Below are 13146 nucleotides of genomic sequence, written 5' to 3'. Positions count from 1 at the left end.
CTTTGAAGAAAACCACTCCAATCCATTTGTCATGAATGCCAGAAACGATGAAGGTGGAAGACTAATTTCTAATTTACTGTAAGGAGCAATCCATAAATTAATCCTGCCTGCACTGTGCCAAGCATAGGTACCATTGATATCCTGACTGACTTTTATGCTTTTGTGGATCTTTGGGGAACTTTTCACAAGGTTCTTTCTCCTTCTTCCTTTTCAGTCTTTTCCTCCTTGAAAAGCTATCTTTCACGCTGATTTTGTCGCCATGAAAAAAGGATGGTTATGACCCCACTAGGCTCAGGGCAGACCTAGAGCAAACTGAAGACGGTTCCAGTTTGCATTTCCAGCTCCCCACGAACTCACAAAAGCTTGAAAGCACCGCTCCTACTTTGACCACCCCGGGACTCCAACCGGAATCCGTGGGCTAGTTGTGCTGGCGGACGGACACTTGACTGAGCCAGCTGCTGCACTGACATCTGTAGATTAAATCAAAGCCTGCTGAGGTCGACTGAGGTTTCTCTGGATTTTTATTCAGAAAGCAGTATTAATCCACGCAGCAACACCAGCACCCAGAACTTGCGTGATTCTCTGGCAGTGCCTGACAGCAGCTAGTCCTGCTCTGCAGAACATCACAAGGAGAAAACACTGCATAACGCTCAGACAAAATTTCTCTGCATCTCTAGCCAAGATTCCTTCTCGGGCTCTGCTGATTCTTCAGCCTTTTTGCAAAGGCAACAAGAAAACACAGAGCTGTTCTGCCCTTTTGCACGTGCGCATTCCTCCTGAAAAGATGTCTCTCTCTTTTCTGAGGAAAAAATTATTTTTATATTTTTATTGATTTACATTAACCAAAAAGCTGAAGAAAGAGATCATTTGTCTCATTTTTCAGTCAAGAACTGAACAAGCAACCTAAAATGTGATCCGTTAAAAAGTTACACTTTAAAGTTATCAAAAAAGCAAAATGTATTAAAGCATCATGATGTTTCTATTTCTTATAGTCTAAGTAGCATGAAAATAACTGCTTCATTGTGGGGTTTTTTTTTGATGTACTAGTTCAGCTCCACATAGCTCAAGAAAGGATGTCATTAAAACCAGGAACGTTACAAAGAAAGCCTTTCTTGTAAGCAAAATGTTAATTCATCAAAAACTGAAGTTTCACAGAAACATCTCTCTATTTAAATGAGACCTTTACTGGGAATGATAGAACATCTGCTCAGAAAAGCAGAGGTGAAGAACAGCAGCACTTGTTATAACGAGTGGGCAAATACTCCCATCGCCTCTTCCCAACCATGCTCCGCTCCCTTTTGCCAAATCACTTCTCATCGAAGCAAATATAAAGAAATAGCAATAATAAAAACATCATAAAACAAAATCCCTGTTTTCTGGCCAATGCCTATCATAACAAAGAAGTTAAAGCTTCCTCTTGAATGTATTTTGCCAAGGAATCTGAAGATATTTATCTTTAAGCCTACCAAGATCCAAAATTAAAGTGCAGAAACGTGAATGTAGTATTCCAGAATGTAGTATTTCAAATGCCATTCTATGGAAAATGATGGAAACACCAATAAAGTTTCTGAATTTTTGGAATGCCTCACAGATAACATTCAGATTTGATTGATTTTTTTAATACTCACACCCCTATATTGCCCCTCCCAGAGGTAATAAGCATCATATGTGCTTATAGAACAGGTCCATAACGACAGTCACGGTCCTTGGCGCACTGAAGGTGAACAATCGTATCTTTCAAGCAAAAACACTAGAGTGACTGATGTCACAAATTCCTAAGTCCATGCAAAAATTTGGAATAAAAAAAAAGAACTATCTGAAAAAAAAACACCCAAAACCAAACCAACCCACCCTTTACTACCTGGCGTACACACCCATATTTTCTATAAATGCCTACCCATTTTTGTCAGAAAATCATCCTCTACCACAAACACGTGTTTCCATTGCTCCTAAAGAATGCATCGAATGCTTCCTACTAACAGAGATAGTTACCTGTAGTTCCCCATGTGTCTATTTTCATGCTCCTCTTTGGAAATCTGTTTACGAACTTGTGCAAGTCTTTCCTTCTACAAATCAAGAAAAGAAGACGATTAAAACAAAGGGCGTAAGCCATGGGCAGGAAACAGCACGTTTTTCTCCTTCCTACCAGTTCTTCTTTTCTCCTTTCCAGTGTGTGGCGCTGCTTCTCCCAGTCTGAGGAACCGGGTAACAGTTTTTTCATTGAACCTTGACCATACAGTCTTTTTTGAGCCTCAGCCTTCTGTTGAGCTAAATTTCTCCTTTTGTCACTTGTCCTGAAACACAGATGATATTAAGATACGTCAATCCAACGCAGCCGAGATGAGGCGCACTTTCATCTCAAGTACAGCACCTGTAATTTCCACTCAGTTGTGTGCGGTTTATGATATAAAACCAGAACTGAAACACTCATTAAGAATTTTTTTTAAAATATCGACTTTTACGGCTACAACATTTTCACACTTTATGGTGAACTGTAATGACTCTGTACTATAATTTAATGTACAAACAGGGTTGTATCTATTTTCCTGAAGCGTAGATTTTTTTCCCAACACATCCCAACTACAGTTTCCTGTAGAGGGGTATGGCTTTTGGCTCTGTGGGAAACTATCGCCGAAGCAAATTTCCTGCGTGGCCACATGCCCATGACTGCACTCATATCCCCACGTGGAGGAGAAGACCTGTTTGAAAAACCATTTAAAAAAAAATAAAATATATATATATATAACAATCACTATTACCACTCATTTTTAGCAAGCACACGAGCAAGTAGAAAAATTAAATTTGCGTTAAGTTAAACAGCAAAACTGACGCAAGGGAAACGTTTAAATTTCAAAAATACAAAAGGTGGGGAAAAAAGAAGTATTCATTTTCTCCGACTTCAGCCCAAATTAAACAAAAAAAAAAAATAACCAAAGCAACAGAAAGCAAGCCAGACTGAAGAAAAGAGGACAAGTTTACCGTATGTTGAGAAGCTTTAATGCATTTAGCAGAACGCCTTTTTTTACATCATAGTCTATTTTTTGATCGGTTCCAAAGCTTGGGGCACGATTAATCTGAAAAAAACAAGATGCAGAAGACTCAGGAATGTTCAGGTTCATTGGGAACCCACCTATTGTAACAGGCTTTGGAGAAACCATTCTTTCAAATATAGCAGAAATTAAGAGAACACATGTTGAGTGTTCATTTCTGTTGGTATTTTTGAAGAAATAGAGCATTGAGTGACACAGATACCAGGAGCCAGGACCTGTACCTTTCAGCCACCAAGTTATCCAGACACTTACAATGACCACCATTCAAGTATGGCACTGTGAATCCAGTCTAACCTACTCTTGGTTCCTGCAACCAGACAATTTACCATGCGAAGTGCTGTTAACCACACTGTAACTGCCTATGTGCCCTGCTACGGTAGTCCAGCACAGGAAGAGTTAAAGTCTTTCCTAGTCCCCCGTCTGAGAGGAACTTTGAATCCTTCTCTAAAAAGCAGCAGCTACATAAGGACAGAAAGAGGCTTAAATTCAAGGTCTTCCCAAGCATATTTAAATACACTTTGCGGCAAGACCTAGAGATCCAAGTTACTAAATCAGCACATCAGGTGAAAACAAAATAATTAAGTCTCAGCAACAAAAAGCTTATAAGCCAGGCACATGGTAAGAGGTTTAAATTGATACCATATATAGACAAACAAGGGAAATGCAACTGGGAATCAGTGAGGCCAAATCAAACACTTAACAGCCAGGAGTCCCAACCGGTCACCACGTAACCACCGCAGCAGAACTTCAGTTTTCCGAAAGCTTTGAGGAGGGATAATGAACATTTCTAGGAACACCTTCCAGGCTGGTATAAAAATTTATAGGTGAGCAATGAGAGGCAGGAGTCTCACCTTGAGAGCGAGCGAGCAGTGCTGGTCACGGAAGGGACAGACACTCAACAGCTTCAGAAGTGAGAACTCATACCTTGTGCCCCACTCGAACGAGAAGCGGGATGCAGTCAGTATGCTCAAAGCAGAGGGCAAAAGCAGTTCATTAAAATTGTGGTTTAACACTTTAGATACATAAGAGCATCTTAGAGCCAGTTGTGGGACGGATCTATCCTGGCTGGTGAGCCACCAGCTGCCCTCTGGCTCAGACCCAGCTGCCCCATCACTGGCGCTGACAGTCCTTTCCGCTTCGAGCATCAGCTCGTTTGCTGGTTTTGCAGACAGGCTGGCAAAGTGAGCAGTGAGATCTGATCTTGAAAGAAAAATCATGAAAACCCAGCAGAAATAGTGGAAAAAAAATGTATATGTATTCTTTTTTGGAAGACTTTCACGCAACTGTTGACCAACCTCTTTTAGACTGACTTAGTCGTCTCCTACCGCATCACAAAGGCTAAATTTTTTTCCTATACTGTGATAGTACAAACATTTATTGACATTCATTTTTTTTAAAAAACGTGAATGTTCCACTTTCAGCTAAGGAAACGTAAACATTCAGCGAAACCGATACAAGGATCAAAACCCAGTTCTCCAACACTTGACTGGAGAACACTGGCAGTTGACAAGACCACAGACACATCGCATCTCATTTTCAACGTGAAGTTTAAACAAAACACTTTAGCTAGCGCTGCACTGATTAAACACAGCTGATAACTGAAATGAATTGGAAATATTCTGATTTTGAGATATCACAACATCTAATCCAGGAAGGATTTATGTATGTTTAAAAACATACATGTGAAGATCCAATATGGAGTCTTACACTTCAGTCCAGCAAATACCTCAGCAAAAGGCTCACTGGACTGAAAACAGACATAAAACCAAGCCCCAACTCCTTATTCAGGAGAAATGTTAGGCATTGAACAAAATTATATTCTGTACTATGTACTGAATTTTTTCACTCCACATGAACGTGTAGCAACTAACAATTCTACTTTGAAATAATGGGTTTGCATGCATTAAAAACAGACAGAAATATATCTAGGAAAACTTCCAACAAATTAATTTCTGATTTTTTATGTACACTGAGTCCTTAAACCCACTGAGACTACAGTTCAATACAAGGACTTATTTAGACATGTAAAATGCTGTGTTGGTCCGATGCTGAATTCCTAGAGATGCACAGACACACACTTACACAGCACTGAAGCGTCCAGCTTGAGAGCACACAAACACGCACACTGTTGTATTTATACTTGGTTTAGGTACTTCCTAAGTTTACAATAATTTTAAGTATAATATTGTGCATAAATTCTGCATTAATAAAAATGTTACAAATATGCGTTACTTACATGAGCACCAGTGAGAATTAACATGATGAAAAGTTTAAAATAATTCAAATAACAGTTTCTCTCCTACAGGGTGAATTTTGCCAAAAATCTACCTCTGGCACTTCTGAACAAACAAAACCATACTGACTGTGCTTATTAAGCAGAAAATTAAAGTGGGATTAGGAAAGCTACAAGAAGGCATTTGAAATGCTATTACGAAGAAAAACGCTCTGATGAGATGTTACACAATCCCTCCACACTAAGGCTTCTGTCGCTTTAACGCAGCCATTTCAGAGGCTGAAAAGCGCCGGCATTCACAGCCAAAACTGGAGCACTGCTGCCTCACCCGCATCCTCCATTTTTTGACACGCCATTCACGACTAACGTTTGAAATCCCAATCCCACTGTCACCTCAATCCTGAAGAGCAACCCCAGGGGCGGCAAAACCAGCGACGCGGTTCTGGACAGCTGCTGCAAACTCGGCGCGGGGCAGTAGGCGTCGGGTAGCTGCAGATGCAGGTCCAGCGCAAACAAAATCCGAGCAACTGGGTACAGCAGAAAGTTAATACGTAGAAAGCAAGTGTGAATTTAACTGTCTATGTGTATCTTGAACTGCCTCTTGAGTTAGCATGACTACGTGCAAGGACGCTTCACTAACAAACTTTTTAACCCCCTTCACTCGTCCCATGCATCTCCCTTCTCACAAGGGAAACTTCAGGAGGCAGTCTTGACAGCTGACCTTGAATGTCAGCTAAAAAGCTTACTTATCACCAAGCGTAGATGGAGTTATGGGAGGTATAAAAAACCTTCATCCAGCATTGTTACCCAAAACTTTATAACCTGAACCCACTGCTTAAGTCTCTGATATGCAAAACCACCCACACTCTTGAGCTAAATCTGCAGGAAATCATAATTAAGTTACAAAACAAAGGGTTTGTTCCACAAATAACATTTTTAGAGCAGAAAACACGCTCTTCAATACCAGAAAAAAACCCACACAGCAGATAATCAAATCTCCAGAGCACACAGATAGCATGCTCCCTGCAAAAAGCACAACCACCTACACAGGGCACCGCACCATTTCAGTGTCTCACCACACAACACCTTTTCGATGCTCCACTCAGTTGTTCTCAGAGGTAACTAATGCCTTTTTCCTTAACAGTGTCTTCACTTTATAGACTACCTGGAACTTCACTCAAAGCAATAAAATAACTACATGCTCGATCTAGCTGAGTATCTCCCACGATCAGCACTGCTCCTAAACCAGCAGCTAACCGGCTGACTCTGCTCATGACGGAGTTTGTAACGCTAACTCTGGAGTTACGGCAGCGCTGCGCATTAGGGTGTCTTTTGGATAAACTATGTTCAAAACTTCAAATAGTACAGTTTTATCTCCCAAGTGTCTGGTTTACTGGTGATGATGCTTTAGCTGCTTTACTTTCTATGACTTTTCAATAGCTCTAGAACTGAATTGTCCACGTAAGTTTTTAATTCACCCAATTGAAATCTTCCCACTTTGGTTTCATAATTAAAATTTCACTGAATATAGCACATAAAATTAATCAAACTGCTTGCATGCACAGCAGTTGTGTAGCTCAGTGTACGTCATAATTACATACTTGCCAGTAGAGGACCTCGTATCTGTAATGCTTAAATTAAGAAGCGTGAGTTGAAGCACCTCCTCTGTGAAGGCTCCCATCCACAGTTAACATTTGCAAAGGATTGTGATTTTACAAAAATTAAACTCTGTAAATGTGGAAGATACACCATTTTCTTCTTCACCAGGACACGGGATAAATTTCAGCTTGGCATTTCACCTCTTTACCAAAGCAGCCAAAGGACATATTCTCACCTCCCACGGCTGCAGGCTGCTAGCAGGGAGTGGGAAAAGAGGTTTTCCACTATCAGTCTCACATACCTATTGAAAAGACCTTTCAAATATAAAAAGAGATTACATGAATGACTTTATAAACCTAAAATCAATTGAATAAAATGTTACATCCTTTCAGTAACAGGAATTTAATCTCTGCTCAATCTGTAGGACAGCATAAATGTTTTGGAAAGGATCTCATTCTTTATTACAGCGATTGAGACGGCTAACAATAGAATTCAAAAAGCAAACAAAATTTATAAGCCACAAAAATCCTATTTCACAGAATGCCGTTAGTGGCTGTCATTGAGCAGATCTTTGATTAGAGTCAATCACGAAGTTCATTCTAATCACTCATTTCTAAACTTCACGAACTGTAAGTGCTAATCGCCTTTCCCTTAGCTTAAGCAGCAGGCTGGTTTTCCACGGCAGTTTAAACCCATACAAATCCAAGCTGCCATACTCTGCCTACTTCATTGTCTTGGCACTGGGGTTCACAGAAAGTGAGAAAGCGGATTCCAACGATCCACACAAAGATTAACCTCACCAAAAAATTATTTTTCTTTTGTCCTTGATCATTTCAGGAAGGAATCCTACAAGTACCAGTGTCATCACAGGGAAGGGGACAAGGAGCACGCCTTCCACAAAGGAGAGCAAGAGGGCAGGGGTCTCACCGTGCAGCCCCCATGCGAGGAAGTTCTGCAGCCTGACTGAGCGTAAAAGTATGGTTTGCTTGGAATGCTAAATTAGGTGTTCATCCAAACAGCCACTGGAAACACCTCATCCCATAGACAGGGCCACCAGACAGAGGCAAGTTGCTAGAGCAGCTCTTTGGGCAACTGCCCACAGTAACACCCTATTATATGTTAAATCCGACTGCACTCTTCTTAACCCTTTATTCACTAGAAAAGCGTGCAGAGTTACACTGAAGACAAATACTGAGCCAGTTAAAGCCATGCGTGCTTAGTAGATTCACTGACACTGTTTGAGAGCAAAGAGAACCCACGGAGAAGTGTCAGAGAGGGGAAAAAACCAGCAGACAGCAGGAGAAAGAGCCCCAAAAATGGCTCTCCAAGGCAACAGAGGGAGAGGCTGCCTGGGCACAAGAATCACTGAAAGGAAGTCTTTGTTGTAAATAAATAAAATTAAAATGAAGAAAAGGACTGAACCAAAGAGTTAGATGAGTTGTCTCATCAGGTGCTCTTCCTAATGGTAACTGGAAGGGTTCTAAATATTGCTAATCTCTTGGGCAAAGGGGAAACTGAGCTTTTACAGCTTTTCTTTTATATATATATGTATATATAAACTCATCACATCTTTGAAAGGCTGACCTTGCTGAAGACCATGGGAGGGCAGCGTTAATGGCACGCTGAGCTCACCTAACCGATCATTAACGCCTACGGGCTGCTCCGCTCTTAACGCTGCCTCGTTGACTGTTGTAGAAGCCCTTTGTGAAAGAGATACAGCTCTTACTGAAGAATACAAATAAAACAGGTGCTCTCTGTTTCCAACCTACAAAGAAAATAAACTGTTCCTTCTCAAACTTACAATAAGCTGCAAAAGAGGGTTTAAGGAGATCTGATGCTTTTAGAGAGATGCATTTTCAGGTTTCATCGTGTTTTTACAGGCTCTTGGGAGCGGAAGAATGAGAATTTCCCACACTTTATACAAAGCTCAGAATTCCTTTGTTAAAGTTATTAACATTACATCCAGTAATGAACAGTTAACAATTCTACTTTATACAATAATGTAACTACTGTAATACTGCCTTTCACACTATTCTTATTTGGACTTCATATAACTTCAGGGAAAAGCTGAAATGAGAAGCGAGCCCTTCTTCTCAACAGAGTAACAGTGCAGGCTGCTCACCCTGACAGCAGAGATTGCTCTTTCAGTAAGAAACTATGTGAATTTTCAGGTTCTCTATGTATTTTAAATAAGCTTAAATTGTTTTGCAACATTTTATGTATTTTGAAAATGGAACGGTTTGAGTTTCTGTTCTGTTCAGACCAGAGAAAACATTGTCTGCTCCGTAGATATTTATATAATAACTACACACACCCCATCACCAAGGGACACATTTCCCTATTTCAAAACAATAACAGAAATGCTAAAAATCCATGCAGAAAGTTTTTCTAGGTATTTGTTTCTCTTATTCTCTTTTTCTTCACTCAAACAACCTTTCCACATCATGCCCCTATGCAATATTCTGGAATTTTCCCAGCCATTCCACTGTATGTCTCTGAGGAGCACCTGACTTGGTCTTCTCTCAAAGCTCACTTCAGCTCTGCAGTTAGATCACACAATATCACCAAGTCCAAGTCCCTCCTCCTCGCAGGAGTACCTAAAACTAAACCATATGGCTGAGAGCATCATCCAGACGCTCCTTGAACTGACAGGTTGGTGCTGTGACTACTCCCCGGAGAGCCCGTTCCAGTGACGGACCACCCTCTCAGTGAAGAACCTTTTCCTAATGCCCAGTCTGAACTTCCCCTGACACAGCATCACATTTCCTCATGTCCTGTCACTGGTCACCAGAAAGAGGAGATCAGCACCTCCACCTCTGCTGCCCCCCCATGAGGAAGGTGGAGCCTGTGATGAGGTCACCCCTTAACCTTCTCCAGGCTGAACAAGCCAAGTGACCTCAGCCACTCAAGTCTTGCCCTCGAGGCCTTTCACCATCTTGGTCACCCTCCTCTGGACACTGATGGTGTCTAATAGTCTCCTCTAATAGTCTGGTGTCCTTCTTGAGATGCCCAAAACTGCACACTGTAACTCAAGGTGGGGCCGCACGAGCACTGTGTAGAGTGGGACAATCACCTCGCTCAACCAGCTAGCGATGCTGTGCTTGACACACCTCAGTTGGCCCTTCTTGCTGCCAGGGCACACTGTTGACTCATATTCAACTTGCCATCGACCAAACCCCCAGACATCTTTCCACAGGGCTGCTCTCCAGCTTCTCCTCCCCCAATTTCTACATATAACTGGGATTACGCTGTGCCAGGTGGAGAATCCAGCACTTGCTCTTGTTAAATTTCATACAGTTGGTGACTGCCCACAAAGCCCTCCCTTTCCAGGTAAAGCAAACCCAGTGCCTCCAGCTCCTTCTCATCAAGTGTGTGCTCCAGCCCTCCAAGGACGTTCGCACCTTTCTGCTGAACTCATTCCAGTTTGTCGGTGTCTCTCCCTCACTCTGGGGGATAAAACTGGACAGAATGTTCCAGATGTGACCTCACAGACGCCAAACAGATCGCTGCCATCAACCAGTGGGTCCAGTTAGCCAACATCACTGTAAGTGCATGGTGACCCATGCTCCACAATTTGAGAGAGACAAAGCGTGACTGAATTTGCTTTATTTTGCTGAAGGCTGGTCATTTTCCACAAGCCACGTTGCTGACCAAGATGCAGAACTTGATCTCAAACAGAAAAGATTACATTTATGCAGCAGCTTTAGGAAAAATGGTATCACAGGAACAATTCAAATACCAATGAAATGTGGTTAAGATGTATTCAAAAAGTTACTTCCACATGGCTCTAGTCTAAATAGTACAAGAAATGCCCTGTATATAGTACTCCACATATACCAGTACCCTATATATTCATCTGTTTGATATCTGCATATAATTTTACTCACAAGGGGCTAAATACTGACTGGAACAAAGTGTCTTGTTTTGTCAAATGTGATCATGGGCGAGAATCTTGAGAAGTCTTAGGCAAAAACATCACGTTAGGAAAACTGCTTTTCCCTTAAAATAGCCCTTAAAAGAAAGTACTGTCCCTCATTTTTCACGTGGCTATCTCTGGTTCCCAGAGAAGAAATACTGTAAGACAGCAGTGTAGTAATCTTGATGATGAACCAGTGATACCGTCGCAATAGGTATCCGTTACAACCGGTCACCAAAGCATTGCATGCACATCTCTTGGCTGAGACACGATTATTTAGAGCTCAACGACCCAAGAACCGGGGCGCACACATGACTGGGTTGTGTTCATGTAACATCAGCGATTTTATCAGGAAGGCACATCTTGAAGACTGTTGACAAAACCAGGATTGTACGAGGGGCCCCAAAAGCACAAGCAAACGATGATAGCGAAGGCCTTGAGAACCCACAGACTCCGAGATGCGCACCAGGCAGAGAGGCCAAGCAGCGTTCCCTGCAGCAGTGCAGCCCCGTGACTCAGATAACACCGGGTCTAGGGATAACAAAGGGAACACAGAGCAGAATCCAGCAAATGGAAAGCAAACCACCTACAGTAAAACTGAGAGACAATGTGAAATTGCTGGCCAGCGAATGAACAACCAGTAAGTGGACATTGGCAGCAAATGAATAAAAACGCCCTCAAGTGAAGCTAAGAACGAAGAAACCTCCACCATCAACAGTGTCTTCTTCCCAGGGAAGACCATGAGACACTGATAACTTGCTCTAAGCAGCTACCCCTCTTTTTTTGGAGAAGTAGACTTCTCCTGCCCCTTGTTGGCCTTCGGATCTCCAGGGGAACAGGCAGGGTAAAGAGAAAGCAGATACCAAAAAAGCTTGTGCATGTGAGCTTTAACTACTTTATTCACAAGGATTAGCAATAATTGGATACTTGGGCCTAAGATGTCCAAAGTTATTTTAACTGGACTGATAACAAAGTTTTTTAATAGATTTTGCTGTTCAGTTACACTAAATGATAAATCTGAGGATCTACGTACAAGGTGAGTTTCTCTCACCCACAGAAATCACAAGGGAAGCTGGGTGGGAAGCTGGGTACCCTGCACTTGAAGCAGTTATTAAAATGCAACCTTTTTCCCCAATGATCACAACTTTGTGATCCCCACTGGATATAATGAGGCTGAACAAGGCTGGAGTCCATCCAAGAACTTCAACTGCGTGATTTTCCTGTTTACATAAAATCATCTAAACTGGAAGTCTTGGTCAAAAAGAGTAAAACCAGATTTTCTGCGAACTGAAAGAAGATCTAGGAAGTTGTTGCTATTCAGAAAGGATGGAGGCTGCTGGGACTGCACAAATGCTTGCCAGAAGCATTTGGTGCCACAAGATGGCAATCATGTGTTTCCCACAGCCCTCGCTTGGGTAGAAGGTTCCGGAAGTTCAGTAGCATCAAGGAGCAGGAGAGCTACAGCGCATCAAGGCAGCGTGAACAAAAGTCACCTCAGGAAAGCAGAATCATTATAATGTTGCACAATTTACTTTTTGTAATAGTTTATTAAGCTATCTTTGCAACAGAAAAGCTACATGAAGTATGGAAAAACAAACTAGATTTACGATCCTAACCCTATTTTGGCAATTTTCCCGTAACACTGGGAACATTCGGGGCCTTGTGATTAGTGCTTGTTGCCACTGTTAGAAAGAATGATTCACTCCCCTGAGGGGGTTTTGGCAAGAGGGGAATGGTGGAAAGAGATAAGAGTGGAAAGCTGGAGAAGAAGCCAGAACTGGTTTAGGGGAAAAAAAAAAAAGTTATATATAGACATACATATATACAGACACACAGAGTACATACAATATATATATAGTGTGGGTGTATATATATACACACACACATATATACATACACACACTGCATATTTGATCTTTACTACACCACATATAGCATACATACAGCGTGCATACATGCACATACTGTGTGTTTGTTCCGACAGTGCTGCAAAAAACCACAAGCAAGCACAGTAAAAACTAGTGGACGAGTATAGAAACAATTATTAAGTTTCAAAGTCTGAAATTTCTGTTAATTTAGTTCAACGTCTGGCAAAGTAAGTTGAAGGATTGGAGATCCGTATCACCAATAGCAGAAAAGGAAACAATTAGACTCTGTATTTAAAAAATTAGTAGCCAGCTACACAACTCCAAGTCCTGAAGTATTCTCCAGCAACCCAAAACAGCAGAGCAGCATTCCCAACTTTGAGATCTCTCCCTCATAAACGACGAGCCTGGGACAGCGCAATTCTCCTCTGAGACCCATTCTCATCAACGGTGAATCAAACCCCTACGATCTCCACACTGGAT

The 13146-nt window shown here is 41.7% G+C and overlaps 1 protein-coding gene across 2 annotated transcripts in view; it reads right to left on the bottom strand.

The window, feature by feature from the left end:
* TTLL7 (tubulin tyrosine ligase like 7) overlaps nt 1-13146 on the bottom strand; it is a 51139-nt gene that overhangs the window by 24103 nt on the left and 13890 nt on the right. For both annotated transcript variants that reach the window (XM_086462880.1, XM_086462882.1), the window contains exons 9-11: nt 2980-3074; nt 2147-2294; nt 1993-2066 (exon numbers count right to left, since the gene is read on the bottom strand). In XM_086462880.1, coding sequence (XP_086319006.1) covers nt 1993-2066; nt 2147-2294; nt 2980-3074 — 317 coding nt within the window. The remainder of the gene's footprint in view (nt 1-1992; nt 2067-2146; nt 2295-2979; nt 3075-13146) is intronic.

This window comes from Leptosomus discolor, chromosome 3 (genome assembly GCF_034619465.1).
Source record: "Leptosomus discolor isolate bLepDis1 chromosome 3, bLepDis1.hap2, whole genome shotgun sequence".
Lineage (NCBI taxonomy): Eukaryota > Metazoa > Chordata > Aves > Leptosomiformes > Leptosomidae > Leptosomus > Leptosomus discolor.
This window is presented reverse-complemented; position numbering and strand designations above follow the sequence as displayed.